General features: G+C 37.4%; 1 protein-coding gene across 1 annotated transcript in view; it reads left to right on the forward strand.

Annotated features, from left to right (window-relative positions):
• Positions 1–21,645, forward strand: part of NARS2 (asparaginyl-tRNA synthetase 2, mitochondrial) — a 93,742-nt gene extending 72,097 nt beyond the window's left edge. The window contains exons 7-11 of the mRNA XM_043452788.1: positions 5,556–5,622; positions 7,085–7,222; positions 15,364–15,461; positions 17,474–17,500; positions 20,811–21,645. Of these exons, the coding sequence (XP_043308723.1) occupies positions 5,556–5,622; positions 7,085–7,222; positions 15,364–15,461; positions 17,474–17,500; positions 20,811–20,955 (475 nt within the window). The 3' untranslated portion in view covers positions 20,956–21,645. The remainder of the gene's footprint in view (positions 1–5,555; positions 5,623–7,084; positions 7,223–15,363; positions 15,462–17,473; positions 17,501–20,810) is intronic.
• The last annotated feature ends 5,732 nt before the right edge of the window (positions 21,646–27,377 follow it).

Below are 27,377 nucleotides of genomic sequence, written 5' to 3' on the forward strand. Positions count from 1 at the left end.
AATGCTTGCCTCTCCATTTTTCTCTGTTTCAATCTTCTTTCTTTTTCTTTGCCTTTGCTTGCTAAAATCTGAAAATATATTCTGAACTGTTTTTTAAGCCAATTTCTTAAAACCTAAAAGTCCATATTATAAATACTGCACATACATTATTGCTTCATTTTCACTGTAATCCTGTTATATAGCATTTGATATTGGACTGGTTGTTTAGTCAACCAGTAATATTAATCAGATAGGCTATTCTTTTCACAGTTTATTATGAAACACATACTTGATATGGGAAAAACAGCAAATAACTTCTTATATCTAATACAAACAATTTACATAAAACTTAGTATTCAGCATTACCATATGTAAAATAGATGACCAGTGTGAGTTCAATGCATGAAACCAGGCACCCAAAGCTGGTGCTCTGGGCAACCTAGAGGGATAGGATGGGGAGAGGGATTCAGGATGGGGGGGACACATGTATACCTATGGCCTATACATGTTGATGTTTGGCAAAAACCATAGCAATATTATAAAGTAATTATCCTCCAATTAAAGCAAATTTTAAAAAGCTTAGTATTCAAGGTATTTACAGTCTATCAAGGAAGCAAGGTTGATGCTCTAAGGAGTAAAAGATTGTCTCTCAAAGTAGTTAGTATCATTTTTCCCTTGCCATCTTAAGTTTAGCAAGTTTCTGTTCTAAGAGAATAAAGAATCCAACCTATCCTTGAGGAGGGAAATAAGAAAAACTTGGCACACTGGACTGAGCTGAGAATCAGGTAGCAACATAGACCTGCAGACTACAAGTTAAAAGTGATGAATTGTTGACCCTGAACCAAGAACAAGGCAGCTAATGTGGGAAAAGCAAAGAAGGGAAGAGTCAGGAGCCCTGTGGTAGAGAAGCAAATGGCAGTGAAGTACAAGTGAAGGCTTTGGAGACTTTTTCTTTACTTAAATATATATTGAATATTTACTATATGCCAGGCATTGTTCTAGCATCTAAAAACTGTTTTTAAAGCAATGAACAAAGCAGATAAAACTTCATGCCTTCATTGAGCTTACATTCCTGGTGGAGATAATAATAGCCAAGAAACAAGATAAAAATGTGAAACATATAATCTGTGAAAATGAGTAATACTTAGAGGGGAGAACCAAAAAAGAGATAGAAGATATGACAAAGGAAGAATGAGGAGATAGAAATGGTAGATAGCATGGTGGGGAGGATCCCACTGAGATGATTTTTGAGTAAAGATCTCGAGAAAGTAAAGTAAGAGAACTAGCTATATGGATGTGGGAAAAGAACATTTTAAGGAATTAGTTCACATATTTGTAGAGACTAGGCAAATTCAAAATCTGTTGGAGTGGTCCAGAAGGCTGGAGACTCAGGGAAGAGCAAGTCAAAGGCAGTCTGCTGGCAGATTGCTTCTTTCTTGGAGGAGGCCATTCTTTGCTCTAGTGAGGCCTTCAAACTAGATGTTATTAGGGAGGGAATCTTCTTTAGTCAGTATCCACTGATTTAAATGTTAACTTCATCCCAAAAAACACCTACTCAGAAATATCCTGAATATTTGACCAAATATCTGGTTATTGCATCCCAGCCAACTTGACACATGAAGTTAACCATCACAGACCAGGATGGTGACAGTGGAGGGAGAGAAAAATGGTCCTATTCAGGATAGGTTTTAAAGATAGAGCAAACAGTATTTGCTGAGAGTGAGAAAGAGAGAAAGAGAGTGACTTAAAGGCCTTTGACTTACACAGCTGTGGAAATGGAGACAAAGGAAGGAGTAGCAGGGGGGTTGCGGAGAGAGAAGGGTGATAACAGGCTCATTTCCATGAGGTGTCACGTTATGATTGAGATCCATTCAGATGTCCGTTTGTAGATGTCAGGTAGGCAGTTTGAGTGTCCAGATCTGGAGTGTACAGGAGAGTTCTGGACATAAGCATATTGATAAAAGTTTTAATTAAGTAGATAAAGAAAGAAGTAAATTGGGTATTTCGAGGAACCTGTACTGGTAACAGAGAATCAGGCAGATCTTGAGAGAAGTTATCCAGCTCCTATCTAATGAATAAGATCTTAGATGGAGGGAAAATATCCACCATTTATTGAATATTTACTATGTACCAGACAGTGATAAACTTTACATATACTGAAGTTCATTTTATCTTCACAACAACTCTAAGTGATTAGGCTTCAGTTTTCTCATCTCAAAAGTGATAACTTGAGTAATTTTGTTGAAATGACCAAATGCTGCTTAAGCAATATGTCAAAAACTCAATAACTTGAAAACCCTCCTACAAAACATCTAAAGACGTTAGTTAAAATATTATGAAATCCTCTTAAATGCATTGTTGACTTCATTAGCATATAAGAGAGGTCCCAGCAGCGAGAAACAAAGAGGGGACCGAACAACCAGAGGGAATATGTAAATTACATGATTCTCAGAGTTCAAAGCACTTTGGAAATAGTTTCCGGGAAGGAGAAGAAATATTATTCCCTATACATACCAAGGAGCCTGGCAGGCTACAATCCATGGGGTCACAGAGAGTCAGACACAACTAAGCACGCACGCATGCATAACCAAGAAAAAGAGAGAATTGCTGAAGACCATTAAGGATTAACAGTGTCAGAACTGTAATTTGAACTTGAAAGTTTTGCCTCAATTTAAGATATAGGCAGAGTATTGCAGAACATTTAGAATAAGGAGAGCTAGTTAGACACAAAGAGTCTTTTTTTTTTCTTGATATTGTACCTGTAATGTATCAGTGGTACAAGATTCTAGTGCTTCCCTTTTTGACTGCTCTTATATTTCTCAATATAATGAATAGATCATATGAAGTAATTGATGGAACAGAACAATAGAATATCTAAGCAGAAAAAAAACTAAGACAATATAGCCCTGTGTCCTTATTTTATAAGTGTAAATACTTAATTTTTTAATGTTTGTATTTTTAGATTTTTTTAAATAAAGATGACAGTTTATAAAATACCTTCATTGAGATGAAGTAATTTACATAGCTAGTAAGTGGTAGTGTCAGAGGGGGAACCCAGGCCCATTATGTTTTGTCTTGATAGAACATATGAAACTACAAGTGGTTTAGGCGTCATCTCAGGAGTTAAAAGCTTAGACTCTGGAGTCAGCACATCAAGCTTTACTTCTTACTTAACATGAGTGATTTTTGGCAAATTACCGAACCTCTCTAAGCTTCAATTTCCCTCCTATAAAATGCTCATTTAAAAAGCATTACTACTATCAACACCAACACCATTCTAACTTAGAAATTATCTGTTATTTAATACTCAATTTTTGTTTGAGTAGAATTGCCATCTTAAAAACCTATCACTCAAAACATAGCTTTGGGAGGTCTATTTGTACTTCATGACACAGCTCTTTCCAGTTAGTAGTTATAAATTTGATCTTTGTTTTTGCTTCAGAGAATAAGTTTGGGTTGAGCTAAAAAAAATAAGTTATTATTTTAGCTCAAAGGTCTTCAGAAAGCTTGTAGATTTTTGTTTTTAGTCATGCAAAATACTGTTGCAGAGGAGATAGAGAAACACCTTCATATACTACTAGTGGGCATAAATCGGTGTAACCCTATAAAAGGGGAATGGACGATATCTTTGGCAGTGTCTTTCAAAGTTATAAAAACTCCAAGATCCAAGTACTCTTGAACCCAACAATTCTGTTTTTCCCATGTTCAAAATTTGTGTGAGCATGTGAAGTGAAGTGAAAGTTGCTCAGTCGTGTCCAACTCTTTTGTGACCCCATGGACTATACAGTCCATGGAATTCTCCAGGCCAGAATACTGGAGTGGGTAGCCTTTCCCTTCTCCAGGGGATCTTCGCAACCCAGGGATTGAACCCAGGTCTCCCACATTGTAGGCGGAGTCTTTACCAGCTGAGCCACAAGGGAAGCCCAAGAATACTGGAGTGGGTAGCCTATCCCTTCTCCAGGGGATTTTTCCAACCCAGGAATCAAACCAGGGTCTCCTGCATTGCAGGCAGATTCTTTACCAACTGAGCTGTCCGGGAAGCACATATTAGATACATGCGGTCATGATTTGCCATAACAAAAGATTGGAACCAGCTGAAATACCCATTGGTAGATGACTGGTTTGACTAAATAGGATATATCCACATAGTGGAATGTTATGTAATAGTTCAAAAGGTAAAATTCTTCATGTACTGATGTGTAAATATCTGCAAGATATATTGAGCAAGAAACGATCTAAAAGAGTGTGTATGATGTGTATGCTGTAGCATTATGCTACAGCTGCCATCTCTAAAAAGGGGAGATTGAGTATCAGTGTTTGCTTAGAGATGCATGAAGCCCTCTGGAAGAGTTCACAGGAAACCAGTAACAATGATTGTGTATGAGGAGAGGAGCTAAGTAGCTATGTGAAAGGGGTGGGATGAAGATGTATACTGTTTTATTCATCTTGATTTTTTTTAACCATATGCATACATCACCTATTCAAACTGTTGAATTTTTAGCTTGGCTTGCTTTAGGCATGGCGGTTTCTTACTGAGGTAACCAGTGGCATTTTTCCGGAACAATCTTCCAGTACTAGAATGTATTATTAATCCCTTACCATGGTCTGAAGGAGTTCGTAGGATCTGACCCCTCATTACCTTTCCCATCTAATTTCCTGGCATTCTTCCCCTTATTCAATATGCTGTAGTCACATTGGCTTTTGTTGTTGTTGTTCCTTGAATAAGCCAAACTGTTCCTCACTGCAGGTTTTTGTACTCACTGTTCCCTTTGCCTGGAATACTCTCCCTTAGATATTTATATGGCTCATTTCCTTACTTCATTCAGGATTCTGTTCAAATGTCACCAATTCAGCAAGGCCCTTCTTGACCATCTTATCTAAAATAGTACACCAAATACCCCCTTTTTACCTTGTTTATCTTCATAGCACCAGTAGCTCCCTGGCATTATATTATTTTTGTTTATTATCTTTCTATACACACATACACACCCTCTTTTTGTCTTGCTTTGTTTATTTCATAGCACCAGTAGCTCCCTGGCATTTTATTATTTTGGTTTATTTATCTTTCTACACACACACACAGACACACACACACTGCATAAAGGCAAGGTCTTTGTTTTTCTTTACTGGATCTCCAGTGCCTGGAATGATGCCTCGAACATGGAAAGTGCTCAGTATATGTTGGGTGAATGAATGATAGCTCTCAGGAGAGCTTTCCTCTTTCAGTCTCAGTATTTCACACCTTTTCATGCATTAGCATAACATGAATTCAGAGAAAATCTTTACTTTCTTGAGTGACTAGCGTCTTTGTGTACACTACAAGTGGATCGGGGTGTGATTATCGAATGGCCATGTCTCTTCACACTGCTCACACTCTCATAAGATTAAATCAGCCATAATTCCTGATTATCAATAATCATTTTTTCTAATCATTCCTGATAACCCAGCAATCATTTGATACTCATGTGTGATCTGAAAGACAGTATGAAAATAAGCCTTTTACAGTTTTCAGATGCACTAATTAACAACAGCCCATTGTATAGACCTTTTTCTGATTTTACCCCTTTTCTCTCCAGCATTTCTTATACTGAGGCAGTGGAGATCTTAAAGCAGGCATCCCAGAACTTCACCTTCACTCCAGAGGTAGGATATATATATGAAAATTTCTTTCTCATATTTATCTGATTTCATTAAGAATCCTTTAAAATAACCTTATTTCTCTTATTAGCGATATGCAGTATTTCATATATGTACATTGGGTTTTTTTGATGTTTGCCCAACCTTGTCAACATATATAGACTGAAAAATTGTTTTGAAGTAGAATCATACCATTTGGACTAGCGGTGACAAAAGCAGTTATAGAGAAGTTTCCCAAGTTTAAAGATGAAATTCCTTAGAAATATCATAGAATATAGAATAGAATATCAGTGTAGCAATCAACTAGTTCAGTGTTTCTCAAAGTATTTTCTGAATGATGTTATCAGTTGACAAAAGAGGTCATGTGATCAAATAAGTTTAGGCAACACATTAAACAGATTTCTTTTTCTTTTGAACTTTATAGAGGCTTCTAATTTGTGATCCACTTTAAAGAACACTGAGTTTTGTGTTTTTGCTTTTTCCCGGAACTCCCTTCTTTTATTGGCAAGGATATCGGTCTAGAAAGACAGCATGATCTAGTGACCATGCACATAGTGCTGGAGGCGAGTCTCCTCATTTCTCTGCCACTGCTTCTTTCCTGTAATTAAGATACTGCCAGACAAGTGGGACTAATAAGATAACGTTAAGAATATAATACCTTTGTCTTCAAACTACTACTTATACCAGTTCTATTCCCAGTTAGATGTTCTCTTAAGTTAGGTTAGATGTTAGATGTTAGGTTAGATTTTCTCTTAAGTTATGAGTGTCCTGTGCTTATTATATTTATAATCAATTGATTTCTTTGTATAATTTTTTTATTTTATTTGTCTTCTACCCTAGAAGCTTCATGAAGTTAGGGGTTTTGTTTTCCTTACCACTGTTTCTAGTACCTAGATGGTACTTGGGGTTTAATAGGCACATTAGTGTCTGGTGAATAAATAGATGAACAGTGTTATTAAATATTCATCAAAGAGCACCTGATATATTAGTTGACTCTTTTATCAAAAAAAAAAAAAAAATCACTAGGAGAAGCCAGCTAGCCAAAGATAGACTGAGTATTAGAAATATTATCTCTCATCATTTAATTTCCTGAAACTTAGGAACAGTAACTGTAGAAGCATCTCTGGCCAATATTAATAAAAATTACGATTCTGAATCAGCTTTTATGCACCGTGGAAAGCGTACTGTGTCTTCCTATTTGTCTGCTAAATGCTGCTCCCTCAGATGGGGCACAGAAAGCACAGTGTTCATCTACTAGTTCTAGCTTTCATCTTTCCAGGCTTTTGAATGTTCTGTTCACACATCTCTCTCTAGTTTCGCTATCTGTGTAACCTCAGCACACAGTTCCACGCGTCCCTGATCCTCAGGGAAAAGAAGCCCTTGGCACTGATACAGGTTATTTTTAGGTCCTGCATTGTATATTTCAGCTCTGACTTCTCCTTTGGTAATTTCTTTTTTCTCATTACAGTGGGGTGCTGATCTACACACTGAGCATGAAAAATACCTGGTGAAGCACTGTGGCGACATACCAGTCTTTGTCATTAATTATCCACTAGCACTCAAGCCGTTCTACATGAGGGATAATGAAGATGGCCCTCAACATACAGTAAGTAGGGACACTAAATAAATCGGGGTTAGTCATCTCAGAGTCTGAGGTTTTCCCCTTGATTTCATTTGATTTATCCTTTGGCATATTGTCTTAAATTATATCGTTCACTCTTTATATCTCTTAAAATGATAATGTTTCTCACAGGCACCTTTAAAAATGTGTTTCCAAAGAAGATCCCAGTGTTCTGTAAGCACACTCCCTCATTTCTGTCGTAGGGTATCCTCAGTTAAGCAGATGCAAATGTAGATGTGTTTTGTTTTGTATTTTTAAATTACTGAGAGCCCTAGAGCAGTGTATAGCAATATGCCCAGTCTCCTATCAAATTAAATACTGATTAGGAGACCACATGCGATAGGGGGAGATGATGGGAGTGCCATTATCAGACAAAGGAAGAGCTAGCTTGGTGTAGCAGGCAGCTTAGAGTACTTTGACTATCAAATAGAAGTAGCGAGGGGAGGGCTGTGGAGGGGCGAAGAGGTCTGGGTGCATTCTCCTCTTGGTTGGTCCTCTTCTGACCATCTCTCTTCCATCATCTTGTCTCTGTCTGTCCTCTTTAGCTCTTCTTGTCCTCTGTTCTTTCTTTTCCCTCAACTACAGTTGGCTTTTATACTTCTGGTATTTTCCTTTTTTTCTCTTTTTTTGTCTCTTCTCTCTTTCACAAAATTGGCAGTAACATAAAATAAGAATATTTTTTACTCTTTAAATATGTATTGAAAGTTATTTAATATCATTAAGTATAAAAAACTATGAGACAAATATGTTTATCTCAGAAAAGGTCCCAAATGCAAACTTTTCTGTCTTGTACTTTTCACTTGTTTTTAGATAAATACCAGTAGGAAAATGTAGATCAGGACCCCCTAATAAATAAAATTACCTCATCTTAGGTATACAAGGTTATCTGTTTGAATGTCTTTCCTGTCTTCACTCATATTACAGCATTCCTAAAACAGTATTAGCCACCAATTAGTATGAAGCAAATACTATCATGTCATCTCTTAAGTCACAAATCACAAAACAACCTTGCCAAGAAACTCGTTGTTTTTCCAGTTTTACATGTGGAAAAGTGAGGTGCAAAAAGACCAGTTGCATTTCTCAAGGCTCCATGGATAGTAAGTGGTAGAGTTCTTATTCAAACCTGATTCCCTCTGGCTCTGAAGTCTGTGTTCTTCTCCACTTTATTACACTGCCTCAGAAGTCACAAATATAAAATTACACATTAGCCACTGATTTTACACATCCCTACATTTTGCCAGCATTATGCAAATGCAGTAATGCAGTAAGCAACACAGTTGATTTTTTATTCTGATTTTCCCTTCTCCCTACCAAGCCTCTGGTATAATCAGTTATGAGAGATGAATAGGCCCACAGGTTGGCAGCAAAAAAAGTGAGAGTGGCTAGGGAGTGGATTATCCAATTGCAGGCTGTCTGTTCAGTGTTGAGCTTACATCACAAAACACAGAAATGTGTCTGTATCTCTTGGCTTTTTTTTATCGCTCCACCCTATCCCACCTCTCTCCTCCAGCACACACACACACTGTGTATTCCTCCCATAATTTCCCTCAGTAGAGCACTTTTCAGTCATTCAGTTTTGCACTCATAAATACTCTGCTTAAGGTTTTCTGCTCTGTGATGACTTCCCTAGCTTACCCAGTCACCCTGAGCCTGCCTTTCTGGATTTCTATGGCATTTAAAGGATCAGTAAAACTAATTAGTGGCATTGTGTCTATTTTTTGTAGTCTCTATATAAATTTTCCTTTCTCAAATGAAAATCTTCTTCAGGATGGTGAATGTTTCGTAACCACCATAGTATATATTATCATTCATTTGTCCGCCCTCTAATGTGATTTATATTCAGACTACTGTCATTCCCTGTAATTGTGCCACTGAAGTTCTGGGAACAGTAATAATTGTCATGTTATTAAGCCTAGCAGACTTTTTTAAAAAGTCTTTTACTTCACCTCTCAGCATTATTCAGCACTATTTAGGACTTTCTTCTACTTAAAACTTCTTCCCCCTTTGACTTCCGTGATAGCATTCTCCTAGTTTTCTCCCTTTCTTAGTGGATTATTCTTTCTCAGTCTCCTTTTCAGGTTCATCCTCTTTCACTAGATGCTGGAATTCCTCATGCCTCCATCCTTTTCTCCCCAGGTCTTCTTTTCTCTCCCCAGATGATTTCATCTTTACCCACAACTCACTGTGTATTTTCACACAACTCAGAAATTCATGTCTTGAATCCAGACTTCTCCTGTGAGCCCTGGACTTGTCTTACTACCATTTACACATCGTAAAACCATCTCAAACTTAACATACCCCAAACTGAACCTATGATTTCACTTCTTCTCCCTTTCTCCCACAAAGTTTGATTTTCTTTGAAAATTCAGTGTTCATCTAATTGTGCAAGCCAGAGTCCTGAGTCATCTTTGAAATGTTCTCCTCTCTCACTTCACATATTGAAACTGTTACCAAGTTCTGCCATTTCTATACTCCTAAATAAATCTCTAATCCATCTACTTCTCTTTATTTCCACTTTTACATTTCTGGATTAACATACCATCATATCTTGCCAGGACTACTTCAGTAGCCTCCTAACCAGTCTTCTGCCTGCATCCATTCTTGCCTCCTCTTAGTTCATTCTCCCCATTTCAGCGTGAACTTTTAGAAAATGTAAATCTGGTCATGTTCTCTTACTTCTAAAAACCATTCGGTGGCTTCCCACTGCTCTTACACCAAAAGTCAAGGTTCTTTATTTGGCCTACAGCCTCAATATATTCTGGCTGCTTCCATCTCATGTGTTCTGATAGGCAGGCAGGACTTTCCTTCATCACAGGGTCTTTGCGCATAGTGGTCCCTAAATTAAGAACAACCTTCTTCAGCTAAGTCATTTTACTTATTCTTAGATCTCTTCTCAGTAATCATTTCTGCAGAGAAACCTTCCTTGATCCTCTCTTCTGAGTCAGGGATGCACTAAACTACAGTGTACCACTTTAATTTTCAAACCTGGAGTTACTAACCTAATCCATCTTATTTCTTAACACGGTTGTATTTTTACATTTATTTGTATAACTGTTTATTTAGTGACACTTTTCTCTATGCCAAAGGACTTGAGGACCTTTTTTTCTCACTTATGAGTGTATCCTGTTGCCTAGCATAATGCCTGGGACATAGCAGGCACCTGGTATCTATTTGGTGATGGACTTCCCAGGTGGCTCAGTGGTAAAGAATCTGCCTGCCAGTGCAGGAGACGCAAGAGACACTGGTTTGATCCCTGGTTTGGGAAGATCCCCTGGCGTAGGAAATGGCAACCTGCTCCAGTATTCTTGCCTGGAAAATCCATGGACAGAGGAGCCTGGCGGGCTACAGTCCTTGGGGTTGCAAGGAGTTGGACAGGACTCAGCGTGCGCACATACAACACACAGACACAGACATACACACAGACACACAGACACACACATACAGTTGGAAGATGGATGAATTGAGCCCAGCACAGTCTGGGACAAATAGTGAGTGAGTTGATTTGCTAAGGAAGTTCCTGGGAAGCTAACGAGCAGCTTTTACTCTAAATTTTGTTTGAATGTTGGCTCCATGGAATAAGAATGTCCCGAGGCTTTAGAATCAGGCACCCTTGGTTCAGGTCTCAGGTCTTTGTGTTATAAACTGTGTGATCTTAGATAAGCCATTTAATTTCTTTGAGTTTTATTTTTCCATCTGTAAAAATTAGATGATAATATTTTCCAGAATTATGAGGATTGAATTAATTCATAATTAATAATATATGAAAAATGCATAACACAGTATTTGGGATGGTAGGTAGTCAGTAAGTGTGAAGTCCTCTTTCTTTCTAAATTTTGATTAAGTCTTTATTGTGTTAAAGCACAGTATTGTTAAAATGTATGTATGTGGGGGTGGGAGCAGGGTGTTGCCTTATCATTAAATGCCATTACATAAGATTCTTTAAAAGGCAATTCTCTCATAGACTACAGTCACAGTTACTTTTAGAAGTACCAGGAGGCCTTCATTATGAAAGGTCTCTCTATTAATGTGATCTCACAGCCTGAAACCTGAAAGTATTATAATAAACTTTCATGTACTTTTGTAATTTATGCAGTGCTATAGCTTCTCAGAGCTAATTATTAAAATATAACTTACTTAATTTACTGATATATACAACATTGATTTATTAGCGACCTAGATTTCTTTTCAGCTCACTTAAACAACGTGTCTGCTTCCATCCCTACTTTATTTTTTTCAATGGTGAGTGAACAGGCTTTGGGTCAGCTAACTGAATTCTGTGTTTCTTTTAGTAGGGATGCAGTAACAGATTATGAGCAGGGTTGCAAGAGCTTCTGCAAAGGGTGAATGCAATCTAAAAATATTGAAACAGGTGTGTCTCACAGTTGCCTTCTCTGGGAAGTCAAGAGAGAATGTAGGAGAATGTTTAACCTATGCTTATAACATTTGGCCAGAGGTAATGAGTAACAATATGATATATTTTTACAGTTATAGTTTCTTTTTCTTTCTTTCTTCCCCTCACCCTCTCCAAAAAATAATACTATTAATAGTGATATGCACAATTGTTATAGTGAAAAGTACATTGGACTAAGAAGTTACTAGTGCTTTCTTGAAAGCCAGCTCTCTTACTAATTATTTGTATGGCCTAGTTATTTGTATGGCCTTAGGCATGTCTTTCCATTCTCTGAGCCTCAGCTGCTCCTGCCATAAAAATCAGAGAATTGTACTGGATGACCTACAGTGTACTAACCAGCTCTAAAGTTTTCTGATTTCGGATAGCCTAAGTTTTTGCTCATTTGAATATATAAGAATAACTTATAAATGACCAAACATATTTTGATCATTTGAAAGGGACAGATTGTGCGTCTAAATGAAGTGAATCCAAGCAAACATGCAAAATGTCCCATGCTGTGAATTTGAGTCCTAAGCAATTCCTCCAAAGGCTGGTGGCAAATATTCAGCTAGGGTATTGGTTTCACAGAGAATAATGTCCATTCATTCCATTCAGCCATGTGTGATTAGGACAAATGACTGCCCAGCAGTCCTGATAAGATGCCAGGATCACTGAGTAGTATTCTAATTTTAAAAGTTGTATCAGTGTTGTTTACTAAATCATAAAATTTTAAACATTGGCTATGTACACTCAATAGAGTACATATTGTGAGGTCATCTTGGAAGGAAGAATACTCAACCAAGGGGTGGTGGTGGTGGTTCCGTCGCTAAGTCGTTTGCGACTCTTTGCGACTCCATGGACTGCATCACACCAGGCTTCCCTGTCCTTCACTATCTCCTTGAGTTTGCTCAAACTCATGTCCATTGAGTCAGTGATGCCATCCAACCATCTCATCTTCTGTCATCCCCTTCTCCTCCTGCCCCCAATCTTTCCCAGCATCAGGGTCTTTTCCAATGAGTCAGCTCTTCACATCAGGTGGCCAAAGTATTGGAGCTTCATCATCAGTCTTTCTAGTGAATATCCAGGATTGATTTTCTTTAGGATTGACTGGTTTGATCTCCTTGCTGTCCAAGGGACTCTCAAGAGTCTTCTCCAGTACCACAATTCGAAAGCATCAGTTCTTTGGCGCTTAGCCTTCTTTATGATCCAACTCTCATATTTGACATGACTACTAGAAGAATCATAACTTTGACTATACAGACCTTTGTCGGCAAAGTGATGTCTGTGCTTTGTAATACGGTGTCTAGATTTGTCATAGCTTTCCTTCCAAGGAGGGCTTCCCTGGTAGCTCAGGTGGTAAAGAGTCCACCTGCAGTGCAGGAGACCCTGGTTGATTCCTGGGTCAGGAAGGTCCCCTGGAGAAGGGAATGGCTACCCACTCCAGTATTCTGGTCTGGAGAATTCCATGGACTGTATAGTCCATGGGGTCTCAAAGAATCCCGAACACAACTGAGAGACTTTCACTTTCACCTCTCCTTCCAAGGAGCAAGCATCTTTTAATTTCATGGCTGCAGTCACCATCTGCAGTGATTTTGGAACCCAAGAAAATAAAGTCTGTCACTGTTTCCTTTTTTTCCCCATCTGCTTGCCATGAAGTGATGGGACTGGATGCCATGATCTTAGTTTTTTGAAGGTTGAGTTTTAAGCCAGCTTTTTCACTCTCTTCTTTTGCCTTCATCAAGAGGTGCTTTAGTTCCTCTTCACTTTCTGCCACTAGAGTGGTATCATCTGCATATCTGAGTTTGTTGATAATTCTCCCAGCAATCTTGATTCCAGCTTGTGATTCATCGCCTGGCATTTTGCATGATGAACTCTGCTTAAAAGTTAAATAAACATGGTGACATTTTATAGCCTTAACATACTCCTTTCTCAATTTGGAACCAGTCCATTGTTCCATGTCTGGTTCTAACTACTGCTTCTTGACCTGTATATAAGTTTCTTAGGAGGCAAGTAAGATGGTCTAGTATTCCCATCTCTTTAAGAATTTTTCACAGTTTTTTGTGATCCACACAGTCAAAGGCTTTAGCGTAGTCAACGAAGCAGAAGTAATGTTTTTCTGGAACTCTGTTGCTTTTTCTAAATCCAGCTTATACATCTGGAAGTTCTCAGTTCATGTACTATTGAAGCCTAGCTTGAAGGATTTTGAGCATTACCTTGCTTGCATGTGAGTAACAATAAAGTAAGGCAAATTTAAGAAAAGAGTTTATAATATAAGGTACATTTAAAGATTAGATGTTTTATGTATTATTAAATGTGTTCTATGGATTCCTAATTTTTATTGGTAAATTAAATCTTTCTGAGTTTTGTGCCTTCTTATTACTGGCCATATAAATGTCTACCTGAAAAAAAAAAAAAAATGTCTACCTGGTACCTCTTTGTCCTCCCCCTCCCCCACTTGCAAAAAAGAATTGCCAAGTCACAAAATAATATAGATAGCAAATAAACATCCTCAAAAATGTAAATATTACTAGTAAGTGAAGAAATACAAGTTAAAATATCAAGCCACCATTTTACCCTATTACAATTTTTTTGTTGTTCTGTTACAAAAGTATAACACCTTTCTTGTAGAAAATAAGAAAATAGGAATAAGAGAAAAGAAATCATAGCAACACAGTTTACACCTCATTATGTATTATAGATGTCAGTCTTTTTTCTTCCATGTCTAAAATTTATCTGATGGTCTCCTCTTGATATACACTTGAATTTTTTGTTACTGTAAGCAATACTGTAGTAAATATTCTGTGTGTTGAATTTTTTTTCTTTTTTTTTTGCATCTCTGATTATTTTGTTGGAACTAGTTCCTAGAACTCCTATTGCTGAGTCAAAGCAAATTGCACTTTTAAAGCTTTTGATTATCTTTTGCCCAGTTGCTGACCAGAAAGGTTGTATCAGAGGTATGAGAGTATTAGTTTATGCATTCTCTAATCCATATTTGTTTATATTGTTTATCTCTACCATTTTGATAACACCAAAGTGTTATCTCTTTGTTTTAATTTGATTAACAATCAGAGCATATTTTACATGTACTAACATACTTCAAATTAAAGAAAAACATCATTGCCACATTATTTATGAAAGACACACACACACCCTGAATATTCAACAGAAAGCTGTTAAATAAACTATACTTCTAAACAGTAAACTGTGCAGCTATTAAAACATTAAGTATGTGAAGTATTTTTACTAACATAGGAAAATATTTATTGTATTATGTTGGCTAATATAATGAGAATGGTAAATTTTATATGTAATTTGATCTCTGTTATACTTTTTAAGCATACAAGGAAAAAACCTGAAAGAAAATCCGCTAACATGTAATTGCTTCTGCATGATGATAGGTGTTTTAAAATATTTTTGTAATTATTAATACTTTCCACATTTTTTATGACTAACATTTACACCACATTTGTGCAGAAAACATATTTTTGTTAAGTATACCACATTAATGGTGCCAGAGGGGGAACTGTCCACCTGCATTTTATATTCTAAAGATAATAATTAAACATTTAGTATTAAAAGAGGGGACATGAACAGCTAACATAAATAAGATTCTGTTTAACTGTAAGCAGTTAAACAGCCAGTCATCAAAATGTTGTAAGTTCCACTTGCTTCAGAAGCTGACCTTGTTGGGATGGTCTGAAAACGGAATGGTGTTTGTGAGTTTTTTCCTTTTCAGGTTGCTGCTGTTGATCTTCTGGTTCCCGGAGTTGGAGAACTCTTTGGAGGAAGCCTCAGAGAGGAACGGTACCATTTCTTAGAACAGCGATTGGCCAGGTACTGGTCAGAACTAGAAAAAATGAAATTTAAAAAATGGGAATGGGACACTCAAAGGCAGTAATGGCAGACTAACAGAATAGTATGTAGGTCTTAGTACCTAACAGACCTGAATCTCAGATTCTGTGTGAACTCAAGCAAGTTGTTACTTAACCTCTCTGAGCTTCTCTTTCTGAAAGCCTAGAGCTGTTATATGAAACACAATGATTTTTTTTTTTTTTTTTTTGCCCACTACTTGTTTATCTCTCTCCCCATAGAAATAGCTTTTTTAAAAGTTAGTGATAGAAAAAGGAAAGGCAACTAAAGCCCCTTAAAGTTTGTTCTTCCCTTTTCTCTGTGTTTTGGGGGAAAAGGAGTTGTTGGGTTTGGGTGTGTGTGGTTTTAAACTAAATCATGCAGACAGGCTCTGAACCAGGGAAAGGATAAAGATGGAGGAAGAAAGAAACTAAAATTATCTGCTAAGCTAGCATTTAGAATAAGCAGTTTTCCCTTCCTCAGGTTTTCTACTATGTAAGTGTCTTGATTTAAGTATTTGAACAACTTTAACTCACTGTTTGAGACCTGGGAAATGTATCCATAAACACATAGAAAATGTTTTGGAGATGAGAAGTAGGGGAATCATGTTTCTAATTGAACTACCACTCCTGTATGTGCATGGTCTGCCAAAAAACCACAATGACTTCCTAAACTAACCAAGGTTATAAACCTCTGTTTTCCATGGTTTCCACTTTTACTGTGCCAGACTTTTTTTTAAAAAAAGACTTTCCCATGTTGAAGGCGTAATCTTTCTCTCCAGATAATACTAGGTTTCATAGTAACCTGGAAAAGTCTTGATTGTTTGACATGTTTGTTAAATTAGCCATTTGTAAGGCCTTCTCTTCCTAATGGAGAAGTGCTTAAAAAGTTGTTGCTTTTCCAAGATCCCAACTTACAACCCTGTTGAGTAACTTGGTTTTGTAATCCCAGTCATCCGAACTGCTCCGTTTGGTTTAGCATCCAGAAGAAAGGGGATAAATATGTTCTGGGAGGACTTTTTATCAACTAGACTACTAACTCCTTAGTATTTTTATAGTGTTAGGAAGTTCTGGGGAAATTGTGGAATTGAAGTGACAGTAAAACTCCTTAGATGGAAAGAATTTGAAGATTCTCTGGGGTTTTTTTTCAAAGCACAATAAAAATCACACATGGCAAGAAATCTCATCTGTTGAAAGATTAATTGGTCTGTTTTCTGTACTTGCTTCCTTCCTTCAGGAAACCTTTCCTCATAACATTAAATGTTTACCTAATACCTGATAATATCCAAATGTATCTTTCCTAATTAAGTGGATATATGTGTTTCCCTATCTCCGGGATCTGTCTTTGACTTCTATCATGTTTTTCATATTTTTGCATATTTGAATTTTTCATAATCCTGATCACTTTGAGATACGCCATGGTCCCAAATACTTTTAAGGGCTGAAATTAATTTTAATGAGTACTAAGAACTTCAAATTTTATTAACATTTCTCAAATTGGCAAAAAAACAATTTGCAACCATATTATGAAGCAGCCTCAGAATCTATATTATTATTTAGTATTTTTAGTATTATTTAGTATTTTTAACTATTTTAATATTATGGAAAGAAAATTGTGTCTGTACATCCCTTGTCTGGGTGTGCCTTTAGACATCATTACGAAGTAGTAATAGTGGTTTTCTTATGTCACAGGACAATAAATTTATCTCAAATGAACCCTCTCTCTTGGGCTCTGGACCATGCTTTCTTTCCATAGCATTTGTCATTTGATAATATTAAACTGTTAGTTTTCCTAATATTGGTTTTCTTACCTTTCTTACTACCTAATAAAGGTGCAGCTCCTCAACTGTATTGTATATTATTATTTAAGAGCGCAGGTTTTGGTATTTACTTCTTTATAAAGAGCACTTTGCACATAACCCAGAATAAATGTCTGGTGGTTAGTATATTGATCTTATTGTCATTCTCTGAAAGAATTTTCTTATTTTCATTTTACAGATTAGGACTGACAGAAGCCTACCAATGGTAAGAACATGACCCCTGATAACTCTTGTTCTGGTTCTGGATCTGAGCGTTACATAGTTTTCACTTATATTTCCAGGGTGCTATAGAAGAGGATTAAAACAATGAACAGGTTCTGAGGTTAGTTATTCCCTTTGAATCTCTGAAAAGTAGTAATAATAATGTCTGTCATTTATTTATTACCAATTGTGTGCCAGATAATAATGTTAAAATTTTGATGGATATTGTTTTGTGTAATCATCACAATACCCCCTGAGTTAGGTGCCATTCTTAATCCCTTTTTATTATCCTTCCAGGCCTGGGACCTGGAGATGTTAACTATCTTCATCAAGAGCACACAGAAGCGTAGAACTGGGACCTTGTTCTTAACCATTATGCTTCACTTTCTCCATGTGTGAAATTAGGGGCTTGAGCTAAGTGATCCCTGGGGTCCCACCAACTGTAGGTGCTCCACCACCTAAGCTGCTTAGGGAAGATCATCCTTCTGCAGTCCCAGATTGTTCTGGTGTTCTTTCCGCAGATCCCTTCTTCAAGTACTTTTCAGTATATGCAGCTTATTTATTTATTCATATTTCTGTAATAAAAGACTTTCAGGATCTTGTATAATAGTATCAACCATATTATTAACTCTTTTGCTGTCCTCAGCAGAGGGAAAGGTCAAATTACACACTTGCCTTTTGGTAATGGAACTAGATTTCAGAGATGCAAAAAGCCTGAAATTGGGTTCAAGTAATGTCCCTTGATTGCTGTATTTATCAGTAATGAACTTAGGCATATTTAATCTCTCTGAGCCTTGGTTTTCTTGGTTATAAAATGGAATAGTAATATCTACTTCACAGGATTTTTGTGAGGATGAAATGAAGCAATGTAAGTTAAGTGTCTACACAGAGTAAAAGTTTAGTTTAATTTCCTTCCGCCTTTCCTCCTTTAGTTCTGAGTTGCTACTAGGTTGATGAACCTGATTGTCACGCTTACGCATTTTACCTCAATTTATTTTCTGTCTACAAGATGTTATTCATAGTATATAAAAACTACCTACATATATATATATATATATATATAAAGCTAGATATATCTTAATCATTGGTTTAGACTTTTTCTGGTCTTTATTAATCTTTTCAATACTACTCTTTTCCCAACTAAAGTTTTCAAATTCTTAACATCTCTAAATATAAGTATTTATTATTTTAAGAGACAACAGGCCCAAAATGAAGTCACTTGTGCTAAGCTCACATCCCCAAACTGAGACTTAATACCTGATTTCATTATAATTTCAACATCTCCCAGAGGTGGAATCTTGAACCAGAGAGTCTAGAATTACCTGGTCAACACTAGTGAGGTCATCTGCCTGATGGACACCTGTCATCTCCTAAAGGAAGATGACCTTGCCTGAAACCACTCACTCTTTGCTACTAACTTCCTTGTCCTGCCCCCTTCTGCCTAAAATCATTTTGTAGAGCTCTTCAGAGTTCTTTTCTGTTGCTAGGTGGGATCCTGCCTGATTGATGAATCATAGAATAAAGACTTTTAAAGTTTACTCATTGAATTTTGTTTTTTAACAGCTGGAATCTGCTTCCTTTTATATGGTAATCATGGTATCTTAAAGGTAGAAATGACTTTAAAAATCTTCAAGTCTGTGATCTCTGCTAGTGTTCTACCACACTGAATGTGTAGCTACCCCAGGTGTCTAAGAATTTTTTCACTTCCCGTTTCTACATGCCCCATGCAAATGAAATCTGTAACTAGTTCCACAGTTTTTTACCATCTCTTCTATAGAACCAATATAGCAACAATCAAACAAATACAGGTTCTTTTGAAAACTTATTTTTAGACGTAAATCTTTCCATCTATCAAAGCAAAGGCAAGAAAAATACTACAGGCAGACTGCTTCTTCTGAATTCAGTTTCCAGGAATTTATGCCAGTGTTCTGACATCTGTGTATGAGAAATTTAAAGCCAGCTAAAGCTGGATACTGGACTTTTAGCAGCCAGCTCAGATCCTGCAGGTGTTTGTGGCAGGTGGTATGATATGCCTTTCATCTCATTTTCTCACTAAATCAAAGTATGTTCTGCCTCCATGCCTTATAAAGTTAGTTAATTTAGCTACCAAACATTTCAGTTACTCAAGACTGTGTTCCTTCCATCATTCCTGATCATGCTTACTAATCTCAGGTTTTATCCTAGATAACTTCTTTCTTATTGATGTCTCACTTGGTTGTAACTCACCTAGTTGTAGTTTGTTTTTTATTTTAGAAAGAGAAGTACTTAATTAGCTAAAATACCAATACATGTAGTCATTGTTATTAATAGTGGGGGAATAGGTTATAGTCTTTATTCTTAAAGAGCCAAATGACTGCCAGCTGTGGTCTTTAAGTTTTATGCTGTATGTTTGTATATTTTACAAATCATTCAAGAAACTATAAATTTATTTTAATCTGTATTGTATAATTCAGGAATTCCTACCATCAAATGAAATAATTAAAAGAGTTACAGAGTCTTCTTCTTGCTCTTCCTTTCATAAAATAACTGTATTCCGGGCTGATTTATTGGAATCTGAGTTTGAATCCTGAATGTACCATTTTCTAGCATGTAGTCTTAATGTGGGAGTAGAACGTGCATGGATGGACTTCCGAGGCTGTGTAGCCTTTCAGAAAAATGACTCTGGACATCTTCCACCAGGCTTAAAGCAGAGGAGTTGAAGTTTTTCCTCACTGCAGTCCTCAAGAGTATATTATTATGCCTTCAAACAATAACTCTCCACGTAGTAAGCATGTTTCTGGGTAGTTACTGGAGATAAAGGTTGAGTAAGATGCAGTTCCTGCCCTTGATGTAGCTTACAGACTAGTAGGAAGGGAATCTCTTTTTGTAATACATCAGGCAAACTGCTTCACCCTCCTCTATATATTGAACAATATGATTTTGATAAGAAAAAAAGAGCATTATCATTGATATACTAAGAAACAGAAGAGGAGTGTATTTAAAGAAAAATAATACAGTTCTTAGGAATTTTTCTATAGCCTAAGGAGACAAGTTTTCTGTATATAAGTATCCAGTAAACAAAAAATTAGGATCATGTGACCAAAGCCCATGAATGCATGACAGGATTTGCTGCTGTTTCGTCTCTATAATCTTGGACAGATCACTCTAACTCCTCTGTGTCCTTCATCTGTCTGTAAGGTGAAAAGACTGGTCTGCCACAGTGATGTGACAAGCACAAATGACTGCAAGATACTTTTGAAACATAATATTCTATCATAACGTCTGATCTTAAATGAAGCATTTATAGGTAATGATACTCTGTTTTTCAAAATCAGGTATCTGGACCTCCGTCGATTTGGATCTGTGCCACATGGAGGTTTTGGGATGGGATTTGAACGCTATCTGCAGTGCATCTTGGGAATTGACAATATCAAGGATGTTATCCCTTTTCCAAGATTTACTCATTCGTGTCTTTTGTAGCTGGAAGACTGACTAAGGAAAACCACCCTGTGCCAGAGGTATTGCACATGAATATGCATATAGGAGAACAAAATTGCAAAAGTTTTCAACATGTAATTGTCATGCCAGAAGATGCCAGAAAAATACACGTGATCATGATTTTCTTAGAAAGTTGAAGGCATTTCTTGGAAACATGAACTCTCAATAGGTATTTATAGCAAATAAAATCTCAAAGCTATTGCATCAACTAAGAAAAAAGAGAAGAAATTGAACTAGATGGTCTCAAAGGTCCCTTCAAACTCTAGGATGGGATGACGTTGTTTACTTTCCTTTGTCTTTAATCGTAGACCACTGCTCTCTATGACCTTTGACAAGAAACTACTGGCTAAAAATAAAATGCTGTTGGACCTTTTCTCCCTTGCCATTTAACTTGTGATAAATTCCCATCTTATTCTCAGTGCTTTACTAAAGAAGAAAATATTCCTTTTTTGAATCTTGAGTTAAGAAAGTTGCTATTGTGAATTGAAATATTTTTCATCAGACTGTGTGAAAAAAATCACATTTAATAACTGTTGATCCTTATGTGTAAAAGCTAATGAGATGTATTAATTGTTCAAACTAATCACTGTCATGTTACAGTTTGTTTGTATTAGATGTTTGTAATGTTTCTGATAATCAATAAAAGAGATTCTTGATACCTATGAAAGAAAAGAAACAGGTTTTTAAATTCCATTTGGCCTTTTCCCATTGAATTTGGAAGAAAGGTATTTTTCATCCACGAGGAGGATATATAGCTAAACCTAAAGGGTGGATAATTTGGAGTCAGAAAGTGATTAGAGAGCATAGTAGAGTGAGAAGATCACTGATTTGGGAGTTTGCGTCCTGACGGTTCTAGCAGGTACATTTATGAGTTTGGATCAGCCACTTACCCTGTATAAACTCAGGTATAATTTTCCTCACAGACTTGATATAGTAATTATATAAAAGTGTGTGTGTGTTTAAAACCATAAAATGCTACCCAGATTTTTTTAATTCTATTTTTAGTCTTCATTGACATACAGGTACATGGACTTATGGCAAATTGTGAACTCAGAATTCATATGCATCAAATAATTGTAAAAAGGCATGCATGCGTGAATGATCTATTTTTCTCAGTCTCATTAGATAACTTATCTTAGGTTATTTCCTAATGAATTTCTGTATGCACTGTATGCACCTAACTCAAAATCAAACGTTTGGAAAGAACTGCAGAACCTAGAGTTGGAAGTCATAGGAGACACTAAGATGTTGTCAGGGTCAAAACTTCTGCCTAAAGCAGTGGGATCTGTGTACCTTGGCAACCTCTTGGCAAAGAGCTCAGTACCCCACAAAACAGCTCATTGCATTTCTGAATCTAATTGGTTGCTGTTGCTGAGCTAAAATCTGCTTCCCTGGAACTTTAATCCTTGGGCTTAGATACCAAGTTTGGGTTGTTGTTGTCTAGTCGATAAGTTGTATCTCTTTTGCAACCCCATGGACTGTAGCCCTCCAGGCTCCTCTGTCCATAGGATTTCCCAGGCAAGAATACTGGAGTGGAATGCCATTTCTTTCTCCAGGGGATCTTCCCAACCCAGGGATTGAACTCACATCTCCAACATCAGCAGGTGGATTTTTTTTTTTTTTTACCACTGAGCACCCAGGAAGCCTTGGGACAGCATAAAAGGGACAATTATGGCTTCCATATGCCTTGTTTCAACCATGGGATAGTGAGATAAATTTATTTGTTTAGTCAGCAAATATTATCTGAGCTTAGTCTACATGCCACAAACTGTGCTAGTTGCTAAATAAACAGTAGCGCCCTGACCCTTGCCTTCATGGAATTTACAGTCTGTTAGAGAAGATATTCCAATGATAAGTAAACAAATGTATTGTTTCAAAATGTGACCTATGCTCCAGGGTGGCACTGGTGTTCAAGAACCAGCCCGCCAATGCAAGAGACTAAGAGACATGGGTTCGATCCCTAGGTGGGGAAGAACCCCTGGAGGAGGGCACGGCAACCCACTCAAGTATTCTTGCCTGGAGAATCCCCATGGACAGAGGAGCCTGGTGGGCTATGGTTCATAGGGTCACAAAGAGTCAGACATGACTGAACCAAGTTAGCACACATGCATGCGTAAAAATTATAAAGAATAGGACAATCGTAGATTAGCTTGCTAGAGGAGGCATTTCTGAAAAGATGATATTTAGCCTTAGACCTGGAAGATAAAATAGAGAAACTGTTTTAAAACATTCGTGACGTCAGTTAATTTGATTTGGCATTTAAGTCTTGATACTATATTTTGTGGAGCAAGAATCAAAAATATTCACAGGCCTGAAACCTGGATGCAGTAATAGTTTCCAAGGCTGCTAGGAATCATACCTGCAGTGATTTTTGAGGAACCAGATAGAATTGTGATGGCAATTAACATGATGGCTGGGCATCAAAAAGAACAGTGATAGAATACTGTATGAGAGAAACCCCGGTTTCTGGCCCCAGTGCCACCATTAGCTTCACTGTGGAGCTTTAGGCAAGTAAAATCAGCCTTGTGGCCCCCAGTTATTTCAGCTGCAGAGCTATCGTGTTAAAGTAGGTCAATTCTAAGGATCTGTCTCTTAATCTTCTATGAATCTATTGGACATAGTCACTAACAATAATTGATTTAGAGTCTGACTTTTAGATTTTTTTTCTTTTAAGTACATACTTGGTCTCTGATAACGTATAAGGTCATTTAACAGTAGACTTAAGTGTGTTCAGTGTGTGTGAATGTGAGGTGGAAAGGGTTCCTTCTCAAGGCATCAAACATATATTCTTCCTTATCTTTTTGAGTCTCCAGGAGTGTATTTCCAAACTGTCACACTTATTCATTCTTTTCTCTCACAGTTGATTACATAATGAGTATCTGGTTGAAGCCAAACATTTGCCACTTATATAACAGCCTAGTTATTTCCCATCTTTGACTCAGTACTTATATTTTATCAATAAGTGAACAAACAGCAAGTACCAATGTCTGACAAGGATGATGAAAAGCTGAAACTAGGGACTTCCCTGGTGGTCCCGTACTTGAGAGATTGTGCTTCCACTCTAGGGAGCACAGGTTCCATCTGTAGTCAGGGAACCAAGATCCCACGTGCCTTGCATGTCTAAAAAATAGGGGGGGAAATGCCAAAACTAAACTGTTGCTTGCAGGCAGCATCAACGGAAAAAAACTTTTAAATGTTAACTTGTCAGCTTATATGTGAATATCCAAATTCTACACAGAAACAGCATTGTATAATTCTGTGTATAATGAACAAAGGTATGGATTTAATAGTTAAGGACGGTCTATTCTCTTATAGGACTTAATCTGTGAGTTAAAAGGTGATCTGAGGGTGTTTATTTTCTCTTGAGTAACCAGTTTCCAATGAGGGAAAAAATCAGATTCTGCTTTTCTAAGATTTCCAAACATTTCCTCAGAATAGTAACTCAAGTAAGAATGTATTCTAAAACTTAGAAATGTTTTTTCCATCATTAATTCCCTTTCTTTTTTCAAATTTTGAAGTAGGTGGAGAAAAATAGTTACTTTCCATCCGCTTATCCTCTTGCCTGGGGAACTTGTGCTATCAATTTTTTTTTTTTTTTTGGTGGGGGGTGGCTATGGTTAGGAGGGTCTGACAAGAACTTAATTGTGTAAGTGATCCATTCCAGATCTAGACAGAGCTCTCCCAGCCTCTGGCCGAGCCCAGAGACTCTGTCACAGAACAGCAAAGGGACTGTTTGACCTTTTGTCCCTCTAAAACGGGATTGGCCAGAAACATCCCTCTACAGTGTTGTACGTTTATATTCTTTGTAAATTGAATGTAGACATTCAAGCATGACTGAACAGGCACTGAAGATGCGATTGGTGAGATGGATTAACTCTACACTTCTTTAAATCTCTTACTTCAGATAATTATAGATGAAAGATGCTTATTTGAATTGGATTGCTATTTATTCATGTATTTATTTTAGTAAGTGGTGAGGCAAGAACATAAAAATGCAGAGTTGAAAGACAGATTGGCCTGGATTGAATTGATAAGAAATGTCTGGGGCTTTTTGGCTTCTGATCAATATTTGTATTCAGTCTGCAATCTAAAGTATGTATAAAAAAAAAAAAAAAAAAGAGGTGGGAGTAATATCTGATTGTAGTTCTTCCCAGTTTATATTCCAATTAAAAGATAGAAAAAGCTGGACTTCCCTGGTGGTCCAGTGGTCAAGAATCCTCCTGCCAGTGCAGGGGACCACGGGTTCAGTCCCTGGTCCAAGGAGCTGCACATGCCGCAGGGCAGCTGAGCCAGTGCACCACATACACCGAACCCGCTTAGCCCACCCACCGGGCCCACATGCTGCAACTGAGGAGCCCCTGTGCCCTGAGCGTGCAACAAAGGAAGCCACCACAGCGAGAAGCCCCCACCCCACAACTAGAGAGAAGTGTACACAGCAACAAAGACCCAGTGCAGCCAAAAATAAATTACCTATTAAAAAAAAATGGAAAAAGCATTAAGGAAAGAGTGGAAAGCATCCTTAATCACCCTGAGCCAAAATGATTCAGTAGGATTTCTGTAAGATGGGTCTTGTTAGATCGTGGTCAGCACCCCTCCAGAAACTGAGACATTCCACCATTGACAGGGGCCCTAGACTGCCCCTTGGATCAGCTAAGACTCCAGCTGGCTCCCGTAAAGTTTGGTTTGGAATCCAGTGGATTTACAGCCATTATTAATACACTGTGTTGTAGTTTCTGGGGGACCTTTATAAGGAAATCTGGAGTTTAGATGATTCTTAAACTGCTATTCAAGCAGCTAGTCATTGATTTAACAGTTTATGACTCTTCAACTACATCTTTCAGTTCAGTTCATTTCAGTCGCTCACTTGTGTCTGACTCTTTGTGACCCCAGGGACTGCAGCACACCAGGCTTCCCTGTCCATCACCAACTGCCGGAGCTTACTCAAACTTATGTCCATCACATCGGTGATGCCATCCAACCATCTCATCCTCTGTCATCCCTTTCTCCTCCTGCCTTCAGTCTTTCCCAGCATCAGGGTCTTTTCCAGTGAGTCAGTTCTTTGCATCAGGTGGCCAAAGTACTGGAGTTTCAGCTTCAGCATCAATCCTTCCAGTGAATGTTCAGGGCTGATTTCCTTTAGGATGGACTCGTTGGATTTTGTTGCAGTCCAAGGGACTCTCAAGAGTCTTCTCCAACACCACAGTTCAAAAGCATCAATTCTTCAGCACTCAGCTTTCTTTATATTCCAACTCTCACATCATACATGACTACTGGAAAAACCACAGCTTTGACTTGACAGACCTTTGTTGGTAAAGTAATGTCTCTGCTTTTTAATATGCTGTCGAGGTTGGTTATAACTTTTCTTCCAAGGAGCATGTGTCTTTTAATTTCATGGCTACAGTCACCATCTGCAGTGATTTTACTGTTCATAATTGTTATTAGTAATACGGCTATCATGTGGGCATTGTTCTACAGTTTACTATATTTTTTTTTAACATATCCACAATAGATTATGGACCTCATTCCTTTGTAGCTTACTGTCCCAGAAATTTGTTTGGTTAGATTAGCTTGTTTGTTAATGGAGATTGGTTATTAGGAATTCCTAATAATCCTGGAGAGTAAGACTACAAATAAAGCTCACCACTCTCAGCCCCCAGAGAAACTGAAAGCACAGAACTTTTTATAGTCATCAGCGAATCTTGCATCTTAAGGCCCAGTGCAGAGCACACTAGCCTCTGATTTCCTTGTTCTGTACAGGAAAAAGAAATTTAAGAATGTGATGGAAAATGATGCTTGAGCCCAAATATATTCTAGTAAAGAGAAACATGGAAAATGGAATATAGAGCCCCAGACCCAGCAGTATACTTCAGCTTACAATGTGTTTTCCCTGTTTAATGAGTCTGTGTTTGTATTTTTCCTACCTTTCTCTTAGGATCATCTTAGACTATACATAGGAAGACAGATGAAAGAGCTTTGATAGGAATTATTAATATACTCCCCAGAGTGACCAGCCTTTGATATTTCAAGATGATATTCTGAGAATAGAAACTTGGTGGGCCCTTGAAGCAAAGTTTTGGTTTTTTTTTTCCATGCTATAAATACATATATATACAGTGAGAACTGTATTTCACAGAACCTGGTTTTTGTCACGTGCAGAATGTTCTCTGCACACTGGCTCAACAACAACTGCAGGTTTGCTGTTTTCCAGTGATCCCAGATTTGAAAAATCTCTTAGTATATCCCTTCCCCTGTATATAATATATAAATTACTCCCCTCTGTGTTTTTCCAAGTTTCTAATAATTTACCCATTGAACCATCAGTGAGTAAGAACTGTCTATCTTAAGAGATGACTTTTTAAAAATTTTTATTTATGCATGCATTTTTGGTTGTGCTGGATCTTCAT

This window comes from Cervus canadensis, chromosome 29, assembly GCF_019320065.1.
Source record: "Cervus canadensis isolate Bull #8, Minnesota chromosome 29, ASM1932006v1, whole genome shotgun sequence".
NCBI lineage: Eukaryota > Metazoa > Chordata > Mammalia > Artiodactyla > Cervidae > Cervus > Cervus canadensis.